This window comes from Heptranchias perlo, chromosome 22 (assembly GCF_035084215.1).
Source record: "Heptranchias perlo isolate sHepPer1 chromosome 22, sHepPer1.hap1, whole genome shotgun sequence".
Classification (NCBI taxonomy): domain Eukaryota; kingdom Metazoa; phylum Chordata; class Chondrichthyes; order Hexanchiformes; family Hexanchidae; genus Heptranchias; species Heptranchias perlo.
This window is the reverse complement of record NC_090346.1, coordinates 23,682,687-23,705,288: the sequence shown is the minus strand read 5'-3', so window position 1 is coordinate 23,705,288 and position 22,602 is coordinate 23,682,687. Positions and strand designations below refer to the sequence as shown.

General features: G+C 43.5%; 1 protein-coding gene across 1 annotated transcript in view; it reads right to left on the bottom strand.

The window, feature by feature from the left end:
- LOC137340963 (apolipophorins-like) overlaps positions 1 to 22,602 on the bottom strand; it is a 163,479-nt gene that overhangs the window by 66,240 nt on the left and 74,637 nt on the right. Inside the window, exons 12-15 of the mRNA XM_068003772.1 lie at positions 9,297 to 9,462; positions 8,032 to 8,214; positions 4,062 to 4,214; positions 3,679 to 3,823 (exon numbers count right to left, since the gene is read on the bottom strand). Of these exons, the coding sequence (XP_067859873.1) occupies positions 3,679 to 3,823; positions 4,062 to 4,214; positions 8,032 to 8,214; positions 9,297 to 9,462 (647 nt within the window). The remainder of the gene's footprint in view (positions 1 to 3,678; positions 3,824 to 4,061; positions 4,215 to 8,031; positions 8,215 to 9,296; positions 9,463 to 22,602) is intronic.

Sequence of the window (22,602 nt, the reverse complement as noted above, 5' to 3'; positions counted from 1 at the left end):
AATTAAACGTCAAATTACAAAGAATGATTCACATGTCAACACATTGTGGAAACACACATTTCAATGCTCAAATACAATGGGCATGATTTTAAAAGGGAAAAACAGGTGGATTGGGGTCGGGGGGGGGGGGGGAATTCAAAATCACAACCATTTTGGACCCGCCCCCAACCTGCCTCCAACCCGTCCACTTCCGGTTTTCATCGGGGCGGGATGAGGGGCCATTGACCAACCCGCTCCCAGGAGGCGGGTTGGTGATTAAAATCTTTCAAGGAGGCTGTGGGCCTCCATTTTTCCAGAGTTTCCAATTTCAACCCCTGGGGGCTGGGATTCCTGGGCCTTCTCTTTTACACCACTTGAATGGAGGTGAGAGGCTTAAAACTTTCTCGCACAGGTTCTGGGCTCGGAGGAGCAGGAGTGCTTCCCCCAGGCCCAACAAGCATACCTGCAGCGTCCCCCCCCCCCCCAACGATCGCGGACACCCCCCCCCCACACCGATCTCCGACCTCCCCCAACGATCGCGGACCCCCATGATGACCCCGATCCCGACACCCCCACCGTGACTGACCCCCGATCCCTTCCCCCAAGACTGACTCCCTCCATGCCAACCCATTCTCCTGTGCCAACCCATGCCCCCATGCCAACCCCCCATCCATGCAAACAAAGACTTACCTAAAGACTTACCTGAATACGTCCTCTCCCTGGCTGCTCTCCCGTCCAACTGAGGCCAGCCTGTCACTCAGGCCAGTTAGTCGGACGGCAAACCAACAAAAATAAATAAAAAACGTCCTTACGTCAAAATCGTAAGGACATCTAGGAAAACCATACTTCCGGGTTTCCCGTCCGCAATTTGACCCCCCCGCCCTCTTACGGGCTCGGGGTCAAAGCCATGCCCAATGTGTGGGTCTATTTATAACATGTTTGGTGCAGGATTCCACTCTGTGATCCCGCCTGTCATCAGGTATAAAAACCAAAATATTTCTAAACCTATTGAAAATGCTTCTCATTAATGGACGATGATGACATTTTAATGGCGATGAAAGAAAATGGTCACTAAAAATAAATTATGAAAGTCAGTCATGTTGCTCTGAATAATAATAACTGGCTCCGCAGAAAATAAATTTCAATTCAGCATATGATGGATCAAATTTTGCTAGATAAATGGAAATTAAATATAATATTAATTACAAAATATTCTCATCTGTACTCATTTAGTCACAATCTTCACGATATTTTTGCTACTGACAGAAATAACAGCCTCGATTTTAACTCCCTCGCCCTCCCACCTGGTCTGGCGAACACCAGGTGAGGGGGCAGTTAAAATGGAGCAGGGGGTTTACCCATTCCTTTCCCACCCCCATGTGCCTGCAATTTTAAATTGTAGGTGGCAAGGACACCCGACCCAACCCGATGGAGTCCTCTTTAAATATGCAGCTCAGGCTCCGATGTCACCATCAGAGCCCAATCTGCCATTTTAACCCGAGGTCTAAGCATTGGAGCAGAAGTGGCTGCCCCCTAGGCCAAGCTTGCTGAGAACAACAACCAGGGCCAGAAGAGGCTCACGAGGAAACCTTGGGCCACCCTGCCCTGCCCTGCCCCCTCACTTGGCGAGGATTCACCTCCCGGAGCCCTCCAATGGACTTGCCAGGAACCATTCCCGCAGGGTCCCGGCAGTGGCCACCTGAAGTCCGCCGGCCAGGCAGTGATTCAGGTGGGATTCTGATCTTGTATATGTAAATAAACCTGATTGAATTTTTTGAAGAGGTGACTAAAGTAGTGGACAGGGGAATGTCAATGGATGTTATTTATATGGACTTCCAGAAGGCATTTGATAAGGTCCCACATAAGAGACTGTTAGCTAAGATAGAAGCCCATGGAATCGAGGGAAAAGTATAGACTTGGTTAGGAAGTTGGCTGAGCGAAAGGCGACAGAGAGTAGGGATAATAGGTAGGTACTCATATTGGCAGGATGCGACTAGTGGAGTCCCGCAGGGATCTGTCTTGGGGCCTCAATTATTCATTAACAACTTAGATGAAGGCATAGAAAGTCTCATATCTAAGTTTGCTGATGACACAAAGATTGGTGGTATTGTAAGCAGTGTAGATGAAAATATAAAATTACAAAGCGATATTGATAGACTAGGTGAATGGGCAAAACTGTGGCAAATGGAATTCAATGTAGACAAATGTGAGGTCATCCACTTTGGATCAAAAAAGGATAAAACAGGGTAATTTCTAAATGGTAAAAAGTTAAAAACAGTGGATGTCCAAAGGGACTTAGGGGTTCAGGTACATAGATCATTGAAGTGTCATGAACAGGTGCAGAAAATAATCAAGAAGGCAAATGGAATGCTGGCCTTTATATCTAGAGGACGAGAGTACAAGGGGGCAGAAGTTATGCTGCAGCTATACAAAACCCTGGTTAAACCACACCTGGAGTACTGTGAGCAGTTCTGGGCACCGCACCTTCGGAAGGACATATTGGCCTTGGAGGGAGTGCAGCGTAGGTTTACTAGAATGATACCCGGACTTCAAGGGTTAAGTTACGAGGAGAGATTACACAAATTGGGGTTGTATTCTCTGGAGCTTTGAAGGTTAAGGGATGATCTGATCGAAGTTTATAAGATATTAAGGGGAACAGATAGGGTGGATAGAGAGAAACTATTTCTGCTGGTTGGGGATTTTAGGAGTAGGGGGCACAGTCTTAAAAATTAGAGCCAGACCTTTCAGGAGCGAGATTAGAAAACATTTCTACACACAAAGGGGTGTAGAAGTTTGGAACTCTCTTCCGCAAACGGCAATTGATACTAGCTCAATTGCTAAATTTAATCTGAGATAGATAGCTTTTTGGCAACCAAAAGTATTAAGGGATATGGGCCAAAGGCGGGTATATGGAGTTAGATCACAGATCAGCCATGATCTTATCAAATGGCGGAGCAGGCACGAGGGGCTGAATGGCCTACTCCTGTTCCTATGTTCCTAAGATCCGGGAGCTAAAATCTTTCCGGGCCTCAGCATGCAAGCTTGTCACTTGCCCTGGTCCACCCCACATACACCAATCCCGCCCCGAATTAAAATCGAGGCCAACATATCAGCTCCAATGTGATGAAGCCAAGATGTCAGATTCAGTTAATTTACTTTACGGTTAGAACCACCTTGTAACTTTCTAGAATCATCTTGTAACTTTTCCAAAATTATGAAGATTATAAACTAACTAGGATCTAAATGACTTTTAGTTGCTGTTAACCCATTATTTTAATTTGTAGCATTAAGATTTTTAGCATTTTCTTCAACAAACATTCAAAATAAGTCATATTACAATAAAGTCAATGATATTGTTCAGTTACTTTCTGACTGATTACTGAGAATTTTTGATTACATTATTCATAGAGAGAGACTCAAACACTTCAATATAACAAAAATGACAAGTAAATGTTTCCCTAGAGTAAAATTGTTAAATAAAAAATAACAGTAGACAGCAAATGACAATAAAAGTAATGTTGTCACATTAAAAATATAGTAGAGACTAATTTTAAAGACTGAATTGACAATAAGGAGGAATAATAATAAATTAACAGGCAATATGTAGAACCCACTGAGCACCTCTTTCCCTCAGAAATGATTTAAAATGCTGGTATGTAGTGCTTAGTTGTAAATTTTAGAATGTATTGACTTCCCGACCTTGACTGGATCTTTCGTCCCGTAGGGTGAGTCCCACTGTTTCAAAGAGCTGGTCACTGGGGCATTTCATTGCTATGTAGTAAGAAGCTATTCGGATCTCTGCATCTTCATCCGCTGTTTGATACAGCTGAACTAACACAGAGCGCTAAAAACACAAACAGCAGCACTGAGATGACAAAGATCCATTAGAACAAAGAAATCACATCAGACAAATGAAACAAAATGGTCTGTAGACAGTCAGGGTGGTTTAAATAGATTTTTGTATGAAGCTTTAAATCAGAATTGTACACTTGTTAAAAACAATCAAAATTCAACCAAGAATGACAAAATCCCTCACTATACGGATCAATACATAAACAATCAGTTGTGAAATGTTATCTTACGTCAGCTTCACAGGGAATGCGTCTGAAAGCATAAATGGCTGCAAGTCGTACTTCCAGCAGATTGGTTTTAGACTGTACACATTCATTCAGTGATGGGATCATAGCACTGGCAGCAAGGCCAGCATTTCCAACTGATCTCAGGGACATCAACACCTGCAGATTATATAAAAAATATACAAACTTCCATCATTCACATTTTTCTTAACACAGATTGAACATTAAACAACTGAAAAAGTACATATGACACTGTAATAGAAAATATCCCATCCACTTACTGTAACATGACAAAATGTAATTTACTGACTTTGTGGCCAGGCTTTTGACCCAGGGGCGAGGGGGGTTGGGGGTCAAATCGTGGACGGGAAACCCGGATGTATGGGTTTCCCGGACGTCCTTATGATTTTGACCTTTCGAACGTCTTTTTTTTTGTCGGTTTGGCATCCAACTGGCCGGCCTGATTGACGGGTTGGCCTCAGTCAGACAGGAGCAGAGCAAGGAAGAGGATGTGAAAAGGTAAGTCTTCAGGTAAGTCTTAGATTGCAAGGATGGGGGGGGGGGGCATGCGTGGGCACGGCGGGCATGCGGGCATCGATGGGCATGGGGGCACCGATGGGTATGGGGGTCAAGGGAGAGGGAGGTCAGTCATCGGAGGAGTCAGTCATGTGGGGAGGGATCGGGGGTCAGTCACCGAGGTTGAGGGGGTGGGGGTCGGGATCGCTGGTCATCGCGATGCTCCGCGATGGTTGGGGGGAGTCTGCGATCTTTGGGGGGGGGGGGGGGGGGGAAATCGGAGATTGTTGGAGTGGGGTCCACGCGATCGTTGGAGGGTTGCTGCAGGTAGGCTTGTTGGGCCTGGGGGATGCACTCCTGCTTCTCCGGGCCCACAAGCTGTGCCAGAAAGGCACTGACCTGCAGTTTTAGGCCTTCTCGCCTCCTCTCATGTGGCGTGAAGGTGAAGGCCCGGGAATCCTGGCCCCCAGGGATTGAAATTGCAAAACCTTTCAAAATGGAGGCCCGCAGTTTCCTTGAAAGGTTTTAATGACCAACCTGCCTCCTGGGAGCGAGTTGGTTGCCCACCCCTCGTCCTGCCCCGGTGAAAACCAGAAATGGACAGGTTGGAGGCAGGTCTGAAATTGTTGCAATTTTCAATGCCTTCCCACCCCCAACCCATCCGTCTTTCAGTTAAAATTCTGCCCTATGTTTCCATCATGGAGCTTCGATCATGGTCAGTGTATATCGGAAATTTGGACACAGGGTACACGATTTTCCAACCATTAACTTAAGTGGTTGGAAAATCATGTGTCTTGCATGCCCAGATTTCTGGTATGTGCCTTCAGTGAGCGAGGCTCCCTGCTGGGAGCGTGAAGTCAGAAAGTTACCTCTGCTGTGCTGAACCTAACAGTGAGCTTGAATATAGATTCCTAGAACAGAACCAGCTGGCGTTGAGGCTAAACAGTTGCCTGTACCTAAATATGTATATTGCACTGGTTAAGTGCAGGAGCTGGGGGTAGTCTCTAATACAGGAAAGGCTCTTCAAGGCTCTACAGCTCCCATATTCTCCTTAATAATTTAAAGAGCCAAAGACGTAAAACGTTTATCGTTCACGTATAAGCGAAATCTATTTTAAAAGATTTACAAGTAATGCTTATTTTAAAGGCATTTCAAAGGGTTGAATAGTGAATTAGCACATTGTCCTTCTCCTTCTGGAACGTAGTTTGAATCGACTTTGACTGAAAGTCTCTTCTGTGGATTATAAGAGTCCCAAATGAGTCGCAGTCCAGTTTCTAGTAAGTGGAGGGTCACAAAACCAACATAATTCAAATAAATTAGCAATCAGACACAGTGAGGCCCTAAGAACGACTGGTGCAGAAAGAGGAAAAATTCATACTGATGCAGAGGGCTGCTCTTCTGAGATTGGGGTTAAGGTATATTTTTGGAGAAGACTAGAAGAGAGTACAGCACATCATACTGACACATTTATATCGCATTTCAGACTGAAGTTCTTCAACTTCATGCCCTTTCATTCTAATGAAAGGTTCCACTGTACTGATATGGTTTTTCAGGTTAATCTCAATTGAATCTATTCACTGAAAAATGGAAATGAAGGCCTTCTGATGCTTTTTAAATAATTAATGCAGAAGGACTATGTAAGCACTCTGTTTCCATGGTAATGCATTAACACTGCCTTCATGCTTTTAGTTTAACCAACTAATACTGTACCTTTTATTTTAACCAGCTTTATTATTTATTGAAGACATTTATACAGGATGCTCCAGTTAAGTTTAAAGACTTGTTCACAAAAAATCCTAGCAGACAAAACATAACACAGGGCTACAAAATGGCACTTGATGCGGATGACACCAAATTGGGGGGTATAGTTAATACCAAGGAGAGCTGCGACAAAGTACAGGAAGATATTAATAAACCTGCAGAATGGGCGTGTAATTGGCAAATTAATTTCGATATAGATGTGTGAGGTATTATGTTTTGGTAGATAGAATAAGGGGGCCTCATACTGCTTGGATAATAAGAGTCTAAATGGGGGAGAGGAACAGAGGGATCTGGGGACACAGATACACAAATCACTAAAAGTAGCGATGCAGATTAATAAGGTCATTAAAAAAGCAAACAAAGCACTGGGGTTAATTTCTAGTGGGATAGAATTGAAAAGCAGAGAAGTTATGTTAAACTTGTACAGAACCTTGGTTAGACCACACTTGGAGAACTGGGAACAGTTCTGGTCTCCATATTATAAAAAGGATATAGAGGCAATGGAGAAGGTCCAAAAAAGATTTACCAGGATGATACCAGAACTGAGAGGTTATACATATCAGGAAAGATGGATCAGGCTGGAGCTCTATTCTCGAGAAAAGGGAAGACTGAGTGGTGACCTGGTAGAGGTCTTTAAGGTTACGAAAGGGTTTGATAGGGTAGGCGTAGAGAAGATGTTTCCACTTGTGGGGGAGACCAGAGCTAGGGGCCATGAATATAAGATAGTCACTAATAAATTCAATGGGGAATTCAGGAGAAACTCCTTTACCCAGAGAATAGTTGGAATGTGGAACTCGCTACCACAAAGAGTAATTGAGGCGACTAGCATAGATGCATTTAAGGGGAAGCTAGATAAACACATGAGGGAGAAAGGAATAGAAGGATATGCTAATAGGGTTAGATGAAGTAGGGAGGGAGGAGGCTCGTGTGGTGCATAAACACCTGTTGGGCCGAATGGTCTGTTTCCATGCTGTCCATTCTATGTAATTCTATGTAAGACAAAAGAAAATTCAAACATTTTAGATCCCTCAGCTCAGTGCTGACATTTTTGAACAATGTCAAAGCTTTTAAAGAAGTACAGATAAAACGCTAAGCTTTAGAAACAATTATACCTTCCTAACCGCGTGCTCAGTAAGCAAAAGTCTTTGGAAATTTATTTGCGGTGCAAATCTGAAATCCAAAAATAATTGGGGACTGATTTGCAGGACAGACTTTTATGTGACATTAGAATAGAGGAAAATTACATGACTCCTGAATTCTGACAAGACTTTTAAGTGTATATAAATACTTAGAAATACACTGTCCTGGTAATTTTTCTGCTGGTAGATAATGAATTTTATCCTAAGATATATGGAGGTTAAACAAATGAGGGAGAATGATTGGCTAATGTGTTATTAATATTCTACTACTTGTTGGTTTAATTTTGATTGGAGCTTAACACCTTTATGATGTAGATTTTAACATGCTGGTCTCTTTTTATTTTATTGCGCGTTGGAATTAATTCCTATCTTTCTGAAATATATGCTTATAAACTGCATTTTCTTAACATGGTAGTCATGGAAAGTAGTTCTGAGTAGCTTATTAGATTCTGTTCTGTACAAAGATTTTTCAAATATGAAAAAACAAGTATAAATGGGAGCATTAGGGGTGAGGATACTCACTGCAAAATATGACAGGCCTGTACAACATATACTCATACCTTCTCCTTTTTCTCAGATTCTCGTGCTTTGCAGTTTCCTTGTACATAACTTTCCAGAATCTTCATGAACTCCTGTACCTCAGGTATTATTTGACATCTACTGTTTTTTGAACAAAAGTTATGTACCAGTGAAGAAGCTCCTAGAAAAATCTGCGTTCTTGCATCTGGTGATTTCATCAGGGCCTGTGAATTAAAACCAATCAGGCTTACAAGACTAGGCACTTTCCAGTAACTGAAGATACATAGTAGCACAGTCACTGATACAATTCTATCTCCCACTGTCCCTCATTTCTGTGCAAGAAAACAGAATTGATTCAGTGCCATACGGTCAGTAATGCTGATAACATGCTTATTTCGTAACTCATTAACATGTGGATCTCTCGAAAATTGTGTTCATGTAACCTGCATACTCTGTCAGAACGTGTAAGCTAATTTTTGTAATATTGCACCTCTGATACTGTCCTGTTGTACCTGTAATTCCACAAACCCCATTGTCTCAATTGCGTCACACTTGATAACAAATAAAACAACATGGGATGAAATAAAAGGTAATTTGTAGGTTATTAGCAGAAAAAAATGACCATGAAAGCCACTGGATTGTTATAAAAACCCAACTGGTTCACTAATGTCCTTCACACAAGAGAATCTGTCACCCCTACCTGGTCTGGCCTATACGTGACTCTTGTCCCCATTACGTGGTTGACTTAATGTCCTCCAAAATGGCCTAGCAAGTCACTCAGTTATACAAATCAAGTCAATTAAGGATGGGCAAAAATTGTAGCCTTGCCAGCATCACACACATCTCAAGAACCAATAAAAATAGGATATTGAGGTCCTCCAGCCTTATCCTTCGACAGACCATGTACAATTTTCTTTACCATGGTCTCCATTCAATTTATCTAATCTTAAGTTTTTCCTTCCCCTTGCCCAAGGTAATTGAGAGAAATGTTAGAATATATCTATCTTAACTGAATGACCTCTATTATTTCTCATTAAGTAGATGATTCCCATGATACTAGAAAGTTTTACAGAATATTTAATCATTTCCTTCCGTAATTTTCTTTTTAACCCTCAATAGTGTTCCCAACCAGCTGTTTATCCTGTGTTAATCAGCAAACCATTAACTGCAATTCCAAGTAATGTTCATTGCGTATGTCCCCTATTGTGCACCAGGAGCTATTTTTCTCTTCCAGCAATTTTAAAACATTATAATAAAAATACAAATAACTTCTAAAACTGAACTAAATAAAAGGGCAAATTCTCACAGTAATTGTGGTGATCATCGGTGCTGTAGGTTCTGGAATGAAAGCCAACGACCACAGAAAAGTGTCTGTTCTATCTTTATCCAGGTCTTTAGACAAAATAATTTCCGTTAGGAAACTGATACATGCTTCAGTTCCACAGGCTGGTAAAGTGTCCGCCAGAGGCTGCCTGAAAAAGTACAAAGCACAATATCAGTCAATCAGTCATTTCTCCCCTTCATGGGCCCTATTAACAAGGAATCCAGAAAGTATGCACCTCAGATCATGAAGCCTTTACCAGAATTAACATTTATGGTGGAAAAGTGCTTCAACAATTTATAATTCCCTTATCACACACCATTCCTAACTGAGGTGGCAGGAGGACGACCTAAATCCAGGCCTTTTTCAACATGCTTCGAACCAGATGCTAAAGAGGTACAAGAGAGTATCCTGGGGTAACTCTCCATGTAGTTTATCCTGCTTATTAGCAACCATGTGTCCTCCCACAATAGCACAGCTATGATGGTATCTTACCATGTGGAGCACTGTCTATCACTACACAGTGGATCAAATTGTGATTCCACCACACCAGCCTGTATTAATCCCATTTATAAACACTGAGTATTTATGGAACTTGATGTAAAATTAATGGCCAGGGTTTTACGCATCTACATTCACCAGCCCATGATTTTCCAGCCATTCATTTTAGTGGTTGAAAAATCACGAGCATGGAAGTGGAAAACCTGGGCCGATACCTTTAATAATTAAATTTTTTTTTATTCGTTCATGGGATTTTGCCACAGCAATGATGAAGGAACGGCGATATATTTCCAAATCGGGATGGTGTGTGACTTGGAGGGGAACGTGCAGGTGGTGTTGTTCCCATGTACCTGCTGCTCTTGTCCTTCTAGGTGGTAGAGGTCGCGGGTTTGGGAGGTGCTGTCGAAGAAGCCTTGGCGAGTTGCTGCAGTGCATCCTGTGGATGGTACACACTGCAGCCACGGTGCGCCGGTGGTGAAGGGAGTGAATGTTTAGGGTGGTGGGTGGGGTGCCAATCAAGTGGGCTGCTTTGTCCTGAATGGTGTTGAGCTTCTTGCGGTTTTTTTTTATACGTTCATGGGATGTGGGCGTCGCTGGCGAGGCCAGCATTTTTGCCCTTGAGAAGGTGGTGGTGAGCCGCCTTCTTGAACTGCTGCAGTCCGTATGGTGAAGGTTCTCCCACAGTGCTGTTAGGTAGGGAGTTCCAAGATTTTGACCCAGTGATGATGAAGGAACGGCGATGTATCTCCAAGCCAGGATGGCGTGTGACTTGGAGGGGAACGTGCAGGTGGTGTTGTTCCCATGTGCCTGCTGCCCTTGTCCTTCTAGGTGGTAGCGGTCGCAGGTTTGGGAGGTGCTGTCAAAGAAGTCTTGGCGAGTTGCTGCAGTGCATCCTGTGGATGGTACACTCTGTAGCCACGTTGCGCCAGTGGTGAAGGGAGTGAATGATTAGGGTGGTGGATGGCGTGCCAATCAAGCGGGCTGCTTTGTCCTGGATGGTGTCGAGCTTCTTGATTGTTGTCGGAGCTGCACTCATTCAGGCGAGTGGTGAGTATTCCATCACACTCCTGACTTGTGCCTTGTAGATGGCTTTGGGGAGTCAGGAGGTGAGTCACTTGCCGCAGAATACCCAGCCTCTGACCTGCTCTTGTAGACACAGTATTTATGTGGCTGGTCCAGTTAAGTTTCTGGTCAATGGTGACCCCCAGGATGTTGATGGTGGAGGATTCGGCGATGGTAATGCCATTGAATGTCAAGGGAAGTTGGTTAGACTCTCTCTCGTTGGAGATGGTCATTGCCTGGCACTTGTCTGGCGCGAATGTTACTTGTCACTTATCAGCCCAAGCCTGGATGTTGTCCAGGTCTTGCTGCATGCGGGCACGGACTGCTTCATTATTTGAGGGGTTGCGAATGGAACTGAACATTGTGCAATCATCAGCAAACATCCCCATTTCTGACCTCATGATGGAGGGAAGGTCATTAATGAAGCAGCTGAAGATGATTGGGCCTGGGACACTGCCCTGAGGAACTCCTGCAAGCAATGTCCTGGGGCTGAGATGATTGGCCTCCAACAACCACTACCATCTTCCTTTGTGCTAGGTATGACTCCAGCCACTGGAGAGTTTGCCCCCTGATTCCCAGTGACTTCAATTTTACTAGGGCTCCTTGGTTCCACACTCGGTCAAGTGCTGCCTTGATGTCAAGGGCAGTCACTCTCACCTCACCTCGGGAAGTCAGCTCTTCTGTCCATGTTTGGACCAAGGTTGTAATGAGGTCTAGGGCCGAGTGGTCCTGGCAGAACCCAAATTGAGCATCGGTGAGCAAATTATTGGTGTACAAGTGCCGCTTGATAGCACTGACGACAACACCTTCCATCACTTTGATGATGATTGAGAGTAGACTGATGGGGCGGTAATTGGCCGGATTGGATTTGTCCTGCTTTTTGTGGACAGGACATACCTGGGCAATTTTCCACATTGTCGGCTAGATGCCAGTGTTGTAGCCATACTGGAACAGCTTGGCTACAGGCCAAGTCTTCATTACTGCAGCCGGGATGTTGTCGGGGCCCATAGCCTTTGCTGTATCCATTGCACTCAGCCGTTTCTTGATATCACGTGGAGTGAATCAAATTGGCTGAAGACTGGCTTCTGTGATGGTGGGGATATCGGGAGGAGGCCAAGATGGATCATCCACTCGGCACTTCTGGCTGAAGATGGTTGCAAACGCATGCTCTTCTACACTCCTCATTGAACCATTGTTGATCCCCTGGCTTGTTGGTAATGGTCGAGTGAAGAATATGCTGGGCCATGAGGTTGCAGATTGTGCTGGAAAACCATTCTGTTGCTGCTGATGGTCCACAGAGCCTCATGGATGCCCAATTTTGAGCTGCTAGATCTGTTCTGAATCTATCCCATTTAGCACGGTGGTAGTGCCACACAACACGTTGGATGGTGTCCTCAGTGTGAAGTCGGGACTTTGTCTCCACAAGGACTGTGTGGTGGTCACTTCTACCAATACTATCATGGATAGATGCATCTGCGACAGGTAGATTGGTGAGGATGAGGTCAAGTAGGTTTTTCCCTTGTGTTGGTTCGCTCACCACCTGCCACAAGCCCAGTCTGGCAGCTGTGTCCTTCAGAGCTCGGTCAGTTGTGGTGCTACCGGGCCACTACTGGTGATGGATATTGAAGTCCCCCACCCAGAGTAGATTCTGTGCCCTTGCTACCCTCAGTGCTTCCTCCAAGTGGTGCTCAACATGATTACAGCAGATCTCCCACGGCATTGCTTATGAAATGTCAGACAACAGGTTATTTTTTAATGACAGCAACGTTATACTATGTAGCATACAATGTATTATTCCATTGCTAAGGTGCAGAGATAATCTGGATTTATCTCTTCAAGACCACTTTGTCTAATTGCTGTTAATAGCAGAATCCTGGAATGAATTAGCAGTTAATTGCTACTGGGGAGGGAAGTTTACAGATTGGGAGGAGCTTGTAAATTCTAGGCTCCATGTCATAAGAAAGCAGCATGAAGTGCCTCCCTCTCTTATGGTTAAAATTTGGTGCTTTGATGTGTGAAGGACTCAAAACTCATATGTATTTATATACAAGGCACCGAGAAATTAGAACCAGAACAATAGATATAAATTAGCCAAACATAAATTTAGAACATATATCAGGAAAATAGTCTTTATTCAAAATAGAATTAGATACCATAATGGAAGAGTTAATGTACTAGAGAGATAAATGTCTTTTCTGAATAGCTTTTTCTCATTCCTGATTTTTTCTTTGTCTTTATGTCCTTATTGGCTAATAATTTGCTTAATTTATTGCTATCCTTATTTAGTCCGTTCATTAATATTTTTTATGAAACTCTACTGAAGGTAGCACAATTTCTTCAACAGAAAGGGCAGCTGAACAACACAGGCTCCTCCTCAGTGTCCCTGAATGAACTTACAGCCAATACTGAATATGAAGCATAACTAACGTTTATGTAACTTCTGTTATATTACCAGAAATAGCTCCATCCAGCACTTCCATACTTGAGGCTAGCCTTCCTGGAGGGATGCACTTGGCTACAATTGGATTATACTACAGAACCGAATTCCATCAGGAAGGTTGGGGAGGAAACGGGAGAGGCATTTTGGGTAATTCATAACTCCTAACAACAGAACAACACACTGAGGTTTCACACTGTCTGGTTCAAACTACGTGAGCATCCAGGGGGGTAGGTGATGTCAGCGACAAAGGCACAGGGTTTCTGGTGGGAGTTGAATAAGATAGCTTTGATGTTCCCAATGGTTAATTGGAGGAAGTTCTGGCTTATTCTGGACTTGATGTTAGACAAACAATCTTACAAAACAGAGATGACTATGGAGTCAAGGATGATAGTAGAGGTGGAGCTGAGTTTCATCTGAGGGGCATTATCTGTAAGCACATGGTCAATTTCCATGCATCTATTGATGTAAATGAGGAAAAGGAGAGGACTAAGCAGAGAATCGTAAGGTATTCCAAAGGTAACCATGCAGGGATGGGAGGTGAAACCAATGCTGGAGCTGTGTTGGATACACCAGGACAAAAGGAGTGGAACCCATTCTAGGGCAATTTCATTGGGGTAGATCATAGATGAGAGGTAGTGGAGGAGGATTCAGAGATCAACTATGTTGAACATCGTAGTGACTTCAAGAAGGGATAACACGTATTACAATGGATGTCATTGGTAGTTTTGATGAGGATAGTCTCAGTACTGTAGGCAGGACAGAAACATAGCTGAAGGAATTCAAATAGAGAATTGTGGGAGAGATAAGTGTGGAGCTGGGTTACAGTAATGCATTCAAGGACCTTAGCAAGGAAAGGGAGGTTAGAACTGGGTGAAAGTTGAAGGGAGTGAGTTTACTTGTTGAGACGTTATTGGCTCGGGGGGGGGGGGGGGGGTGCCACTGATGAGTTTACTTGTCCAGCGGAAATACTTCTGGGTTTGACAGGTGTAAATGTATTAGATATAGATACGACCAGGTCAATATTCAGATTAGGAACATAGGAACTGGAGTAGGCTATTCAGACCCTCGAGCCTATTCTGTCATTCAATTGGATCATGGCTGATCTGTACCTCAACTCCATTTATCCACCTTTGATTCTTAGCCCTTGATAAATCGGTTGATCTCAGTCATGAAAATTTCAATTGACCTACCATCCACAGCCTTTCGATGGATAGAGTTACAGATTTCCACTGCTTTTTGTGTGAAAAAGTGCTTCCTGATTTCACACTAGCTCTAATATTAAGATTGTTCCTCCTTGTTCTGGACTCCCCCACGAAAGGAAATATCTTCTCTGTATCCATTCTATCAAATCCTTTTATCATTTTAAATACTTCAATTAGATCACCCTTCAACCTTCTAAACTCAAGGGAATACAAGCCAAATTTATGCAACCTGTCTTCATAATTTAACCCTTTAAGCCCTTGTATCATTCTGGTGATGATGGACTTGGTTGAAGAAGTAGACTTTAGAGCTGTTTTTTCAGCGAGTAACAGCCCAACAGTTGACCTGGCCTCCAAAATGAAGAGTGGGAAGCAACAGGCAGGAAAATTAGACGGAATCCATTATTTTTTAAGAGAAAAGGGGTTGTTCTATATAGATTAAGTTAGACAGAAAAACATTAAAATTAAAATAATAAAAACAGAACAGAGACAAGGACAAATAGCAAAATGGGAAGGCAGAGTGAGCAGAAGTAGTTTATTTTTTAAATTTGTAATTGTACTTTAAGTTTGTATTATGGTTCTATTTTAATGTGATGTTATTTGTTGTTTCAGTATCATTGTATGTAAGCTCAAAATATATATTTTAAAACCAGCTTGCCTAGGTAGACTCAATTCCTTGAACGTGCGAGCAGTTTAAGGGAAGAGAATTAATTTAACAATTTAGCACTTCATTTTCTAAATCCTTTTGAGAAGAGCAAGTAGCATTATTGCAGTGTCCTACTTCATCTTGTATTCCATGATAGCTGCAGAATTGGTTGGTCTCCAGACCACAACAATGCACTCTGCCAACACAAATGCACATGTTCCCAGAAAAACCGCAGCTAGTCAATGTTATCTGTGAATAATACTGACTGGCTGCAGAAAGTCTGAAGAAAGAAGGAGAGTCAAATAAGGTTTCAAACCATTGTTAAGCAAAGTCTACTGGCCAGGGTGGATTTTATGAATTAGCACTCCAGGCACAGAGTTTCATGCAATGTGATCTCATATCAAGAATTCGGACGCACTGACCATAACAAATGAAACATTGTGTGGAACACACTGGTCTCCATGCCTGAAATCCCAATATGTGCTCCCGTCATGAGAAGATCTGTGACTGGAATCCTAATTTGTAAAATCTACTCCATGGCCACTGATACCATTGATACCGTCTATTTAATATGCATTCACCATAACTAAACACTAGTACATTTTTTAGAACTTCAATTCAGGCTTATGGAGCTCGATTGTGCACCAAAGAATTATTTTTTGTGAACTTTAAGTTTTGATAAGTTTTATATTAGAAAAGCCAATATTTTGGTTGCCACTGCCATGGAAAAAGTTGGAAGGACTGGCAATAAATTCAGGTGTGGGAAATAATGAATGAATGAATGAATGAATGAATGAATGAAAGAAATTGCATTTACAAAGTGCCATTCATCACCTCAGGATATCCCAAAATACAGCAGCCAATTTGCAAACAGCAAAGTCCCAGAAGCAATTGTATAAATGAACAGTTAATCTGCTTTGATTGAGGGATAACTGTTTGCATAGTTCTGCTGTAAGGTCATTAAACACATATGACTAAGGGGATTATCGCACAGAAAATACTGGCACAAATAGTATTTCAACTTCAGTCTGGATTTAACAGCTCATAACTCTGTGATAAGCAACTGGGAACATCAAGCTAATGCCTGCATACTTCACAAAGCACCAACATGAAGAAAAGGTTTTCTTTAAAGGGCCACTAATTTAATAAACAATATTTGGCAAACCTTGCTCTTGTCTGCAGAAAGAGAAGAGCCATGCACCATTTGCATCATCATGACATTGGGCCAGATTTTGCTGTAGTCGGGTATCTAACGGTGTCTGCCATCAGTTTGACTTGCCCCTGGACCCTTCAGCTCAAAACAATTACATTGAAACTACAGCACAGAAACAGGCCATTCGGCCCAACTGGTCTATGTCAACATTTATGCTCCACACGAGCTTCCTCCCTCCCTATTTCTTTTAACTCTATCAGCATACCATTCTATTCCTTTCTCCCTCATGTGCTTATCTAGCTTCCCCTTAAATGCATCTATGCTATTTGCCTCAACTACTCCTTGTGGTAGCAAGTTCCACGTTCTTACCACTCTTTGGGTAAAGAAGTTTCTCCTGAATTCCCTATTGGTTTTATTAGCGGCTATTTTATATTTATGACCTCTAGTTTTGGAATCCACTACAAATGGAAACATTTTCTCTACATCTACCCTAGCAAACCCTTTCATTATCTTGAAGACATCTATCAGGTCACCCCTCAGTCTTCTCTTTTCAAGAGAAAAGAGCCTGAGCCTGTTCAGTCTTTCCTGATAGGTATATCCTCCCAGTTCTGGTATCATCCTTGTGTATCTTTTTTGCACCCTCGCCAATGGCTCTCGATCCTTTTTATAATATGGAGACCAGAACTCTTCACAGTACTCCATGTGTGGTCTGACCAAGGTTCCATACAAGTTTAACATAATTTCCCTGCTTTTCAATTCTGTCCCTCTAGAAATGACCCCCAGTTGCCCACTAAGTTGCTGAAAGTGCGAGCTGATAATGGTGCAGTGAGGGAATCTGGGACCTGAGTGAACAGGGCAACCAACGGGGCATCTCCTTAACCAAAGAGATTTAAGGATTGGGAAATAAACAGCGGAACAACTAAGAAGGAGGGTGAATTAAAGGGGGTGAATTCAATGTCAAAACAGGTACAGAAAGAGAAAGATTGAATTAAGCGAGAGAGAAAAAAAAGAGACAGAAAGGAAAAAATAAATTATAAAATCTCCTAAAACAATTCACAACCTGAAGGAATGAAACTCCACATTTATAAGTTAATTTTCAGAAGTTAATTGACAGTCATTAACAATTATCAATCAGTAAAACAGTATTTACTCTTGTAATTACTAGCCCTAAATATCTGCGACGGGTTTAGTTTGTATCCACGATGCAAATACAGCAACTTCACGACATTCAATGCATGTCAATGGTGAAGCAGACAACGAAATGCCATTTTCGCAAAGCTAGCGGCAGAGCAACAGCAATAACAACTTGCATTTATATAGCACCATTAATGTAATAAAACATCCCAAGGCGCTTCACAGGAACGATTTGATACCAAGCCACGTAAGCAGATATTAGGACAGGTGACCAAAAACTTGGCCGAAGAGGCAGGTTTTAAGGAGCGTCTTAAAAGGAGGAGAGAGAGGTGGAGAAGTTTAGGGAGGGAATTCCAGAGCTTACGGCCCAGGCAGCTGAAGGCACGGCCGCCAATGGTGGAGCGATTAAAATCGGGGATGCGCAAGAGGCAAGAATTGGAGGAGCGCAGAGATCTCGGAGGGTTGCAGGACCGAAGGAGGTTACAGAGACAGGGAGGGGAGAGGCCATGGAAAGATTTGTAAACAAGGATGAGAATTTTAAAATCGAGGCATCCCGGACTGGGAGCCAATGTAGGACAGTGAACACAGGGGTAATGGGTGAACGGGACTTGGTGCTTGTTAGAATATGGGCAGCAGAGTTTCGGATGAGCTCAAGTTTATGGAGCGAGGAAGATGGGAGGCCAGCCAGGACAGCATTGGAATAGTCTAGAGGTAACAAAGGCATGGATGAGGGTTTTAGCAGCAGATGAGCTGAGGCAGGGGTAGAGACAAGCGATGTTATGGAGGTGGAAGTAGGCGGTCTTGGTGATGGAGAGGATATGTAGTCGGAAGCTCATCTCAGAGTCAAATAGGATGCCTAGGTTGCGAACAGTCGGGTTCAACCTTAAACAGTGGCCAGGGAGAGAGATGGAGTCGGTGGCTAGGAATGGAGTTTGCGGCGGGGCCCAGAGACAATGGCTTCGGTTTTCCCAATATTTAGTTGGAGGAAATTTTTGCTCATCCAGTCGGACAAGCAGTATGACAAATCAGAGACAGTGGAGAGGTCGAGAGAGGTGGTGGTGAGGTACAGCTGGGTGTCGTCAGTGTACACATGGAATCTGATGTTGTTTCCAGATGGTGTGGTCAACCATGTCAAAGGCTGCAGACAGGTCGAGAAGGATGAGGAGGGATAGTTTACCATGGTCACGGTCACATAGGATGTCATTTGTGACTTTGATAAGGGTCGTTTCAGTACTGTGGTAGGGGCGGAAACCTGATTGGAGGGATTCAAACATGGAGTTGCGGGAAGGATGGGCATGGATTTGAGAGGTGACAACACGTTCAAGGACTTTGGAGAGGAAAGGGAGGTTGGAGATGGCGCGATAGTTTGCAAGGGCAGAGAGGTCAAGGGTGTTTTTTTTGAAGAGGGTGGTGATGATGACAGATTTGAAGGGGAGGGGGGACAGTACCTGAAGAGAGGGAACCGTGAACAATATGGGGGCCAGAAATGGAAGTTGGGTGGTCAGCAGTTTGGTGGGAATAGGTTCGCGAGAACACAATGTGGGTCTCATGATCAAGAAGAGTTTGGAGAGGGCATGAGGGGAGACAGGAGAGAAACTAGAGAAAGATGAGAGTTCATGGCTAGGGTGGCGGGGGACCTTAGGGGAGGTTTGGCTTGGTGGGCTAGGGGAAGGGAGGGAAGCAGCAGGGGCAGCTGAACGGATGGACTCAATCTAATAACAAAGAAGTCTTTGAGCTCCTCGCACTTTTCGTTGGAGGTGAGGGTGGAGGGGGCAGAGGAGAGGGGTTTAAGAAGACAGTTGGTAGTGAAGGGAAGCCGGGGATTATCTTTGCATGCCAGGATGATCCTGGAATAGTGAGCTGTTTTGGCAGAGGAGAACAGGACCCGATAGTGCTTTATGTGATCCAGCCAGATCTGAGGATGAATGGTAACTCGCACAGCAACTTTTGGATATTAGCATTTAACCTTGCAACTGCTTCTCCCCTGAATTTGCTGTACCATTTTCACATAAATAACGGCGAGTGCCATTTGCCTCACCGTTAATTTGACAGCAAAATCTGGCCCAATATGTTCATTGAAGTGTTCCACCGTTGTTTATTTTATTGCGTTGTGTGTTTGTAAATAACTGAGAAAAATGTCGCCAAACACTTTTACAGGAAAGGAGCCCCCCTTTGCCCATTGCTCTTCCCACTGTCTTCTGACTACAACTTAAACATGTGATGACCGAGATGCTACAGAGAGGAGGTTTTCAGTACATCTCTTCCCAACCCACCTTAAATAGGAACTCTGCGTATGAGTTGAAAGAAATTTGCAATTTGATTTGTTGTACAGTTCGGTTTCTGCACCTCAAACCTGCAACCTTTTAGCACAGAAAGTATACCCCTCAAGCATACCTTCTGCTGCGATCTTATCCTCCACACGTTCGGCCGACTCTCCTCGCGATCTCACCCTCCCCACGATCTCTCCCTCCTTCCTCTCTACCATGCTCCAAGCAGCACCTCCCCCATGACCCTCCATTGCCGAAGACCGCCCCCAGCGGTCCCTGGCTGTGGCCTTCTACTGCAGGCTTTCCCGCCCAGCAGCAGCCACCCAGCTTTCAATCTGGCCAGCTGCCGGGTAGTAAAAAAGTACTAATGAGGTCCTGTTGTTAAATTTGGCAGAACCTCTGCCTTCCCTGGATTTCTGGGTTTCCTGGTCACAGACAGCAGCAAGAGAAGGTTCCAAGCATGACGCGAGAGCAGATTGGGGAGCCAGGCTCACGGGACAGTGCCTGATTCAAACTACTTTTGATTTCCCAGATTTTGTGAGGCTCAGTTAGGCCTTGCAGGTAAAAAGCAGAGGTCACAAAATTTGGCACCTAACATCGTGTGCTTGAATTGCAGGGTGCCCGAATTTGTGAATACCAATTTAGAGCCAAGTAATGAGGCTGCTCAACTGGCATGTACAGCCTTATTAAAAACCAAACATACTCTCCAGAGCTCCCACATCAAATTTTCCATCTTTGGGAGGGCCTGTGCCCATAAAAAAGGTTATAAAGGAGTCCAGTGGGTTTCCCTTTTGAGGCTGGCTTAGTCCTCCAGTTTTTCATTTTGGAATTTTCTTCTGCACCGATACTTTAGTTCATTAATCTTGGTGTCTGCCAGTTTTGACGTGGCATGCTACAATGAGATAAGGACGGGCATTTCTTTGGTGATTACAAACGTGCCGCACATTTAAACTGAGGAACTGGAGTTCATGAGGGACCAACAAATGTAGATGCAAAGATCCCAGAGGTGTTTTTCCCACACCCATCACTACGCCCGGATCTGCACCTGTACCTGTCAAGGCAGTCCTGTCTTCATCGCATCCACTTTACAAGACAGCCTACCACAGAGTTGTGCCATCTGCTGCCCAAAGATCTACACACACAGCTGTATCAGGGACAAAACATGAAGTTGTCATGCTGCCACATCCTTCCAAACTACCTGAGAAGACATCGGCCACATCAGGCGGTCCGCAGTGTTCACATGCATCAACGAAGTAACAGCAACACCCTCGTAGCTTTTCAAGTGGAAATGTGGCATCAGCTGGACAGGACACACAATTTTCACCAGGTGCCAGGGTTCCCTTGAGCGGAAAAAGTCATACACAGAACCCAGTTGCATCAGGGCTCTTTCTTTCAACCTCATTGCTTTCATGAACAGAAAGGGTTTACACTCAAATCAATGTTCAAGTGGTATCTGATCACAGAAACATCATCATACACATCAGCGGCAGTTACCCAAGAAGCAGCCAGAATGCCTTCATTGTGTGGCAGTCCATGGTGCCCATATTATTTGAAAAAGAAATATTGGTTGGATGACTCTTAGAAGAACAAGGCTGCAATCTGTATGCATGGCTGTTGACCTCACTGAGAAGCATCCCCAGCAGCAGAAAAGCACCTTGGGCTTGGGTACCTCCGAAATGAGAGCAATACTAATCAATATAGTTACCTTCACTTTCCTCCAGATACAAGCAAACTTCTTTTATATCTGCAGTCAGGTCCAAAGGAAATGAGTGGCTGCATTAACTTGGTTGGAGATCTCCCTCTATGCAGCTGGCACCTGTACTTTTATTGGAGGATGGCCTTCAGCCCCAAATTGGACCATCTTCCTTTGGTACAACTCCTGCAGAAGGATCCCCAACTCATCAGCATCCAAAGTATCAGTGCTGCCCAAATATCTCCACTGTGAACAATTAGGCAACTTTGCATCACTACCGCAACTTTCCCTTTTATGGTAAGCGGCAGCCTTTTAAGACCTGTTTCCTTGCCAGCTTTTGCACTCCCCAGCGAGATTTTGCACTCAATAGGCAAGTGTGCAGGCCAAGCTTCTCCTATGCCTGTGGCCTAGTCAAACGAGGGAACAAGTTGAGTATAGCAAAATTCGGAAAGGCCAACCTCCTGAGCTAAGAGCACTCCTGTGCCTGCGAACAATGCCAGCACAATCCCATTTTTGCCTGGAATTTATTTTTTAAAACATGTATGCTTGTATTTGTCTGGAGCTCAAAACAGGACTGTTAAGCCATTTTCGTGGCTTTTTATGCAGGCTGAGTATGAAAGTGAAAATTGACGCAAGGCTTTTATCCAGCCTTACAGTAATGTCAAGTGAAAATAGAACAAATAAAATTATTTTAAAATGCTAGTAGTGCTGTTGGACCACTCTCGTCAACTGGCTAGCTCGATTTCCCTGAGCATTGGGTTCAGCTGAATAGTTGAACACTTGCTGTTGGTTCAGCCAAACAAAACAAAACATTGGACAAAGATCAATTATTACATTATATCTGGTATTCATATCAAAAAATGAGCACTAGCAATTAACTGTTGGTCTCTAACCAAATGTTCAGCTTGGTTGGCTGAAAAGAGGGAAGTATTTAAATTTACAGACAGTGAAGGTTTATATACTTCTAACTTCTTCTGTGTAAGCCTTTTACTTTTTTCTTCAGTTGGTCCATACTCTCCATGGAATAAAAAGGTTGAGATGTGGGCCCTGTTTCAGGAGTTTGAGTTCCTAATCTAAACTGACATTCCAGTGTAGTGCTGAGAAACTGTTGTATTTTCAGAGATGTCATCCTTCAGATGAGACGTTAATCCTCCAATTCTGGTGATGCAATGAGCATTAAAGATCTACTTGTGTTA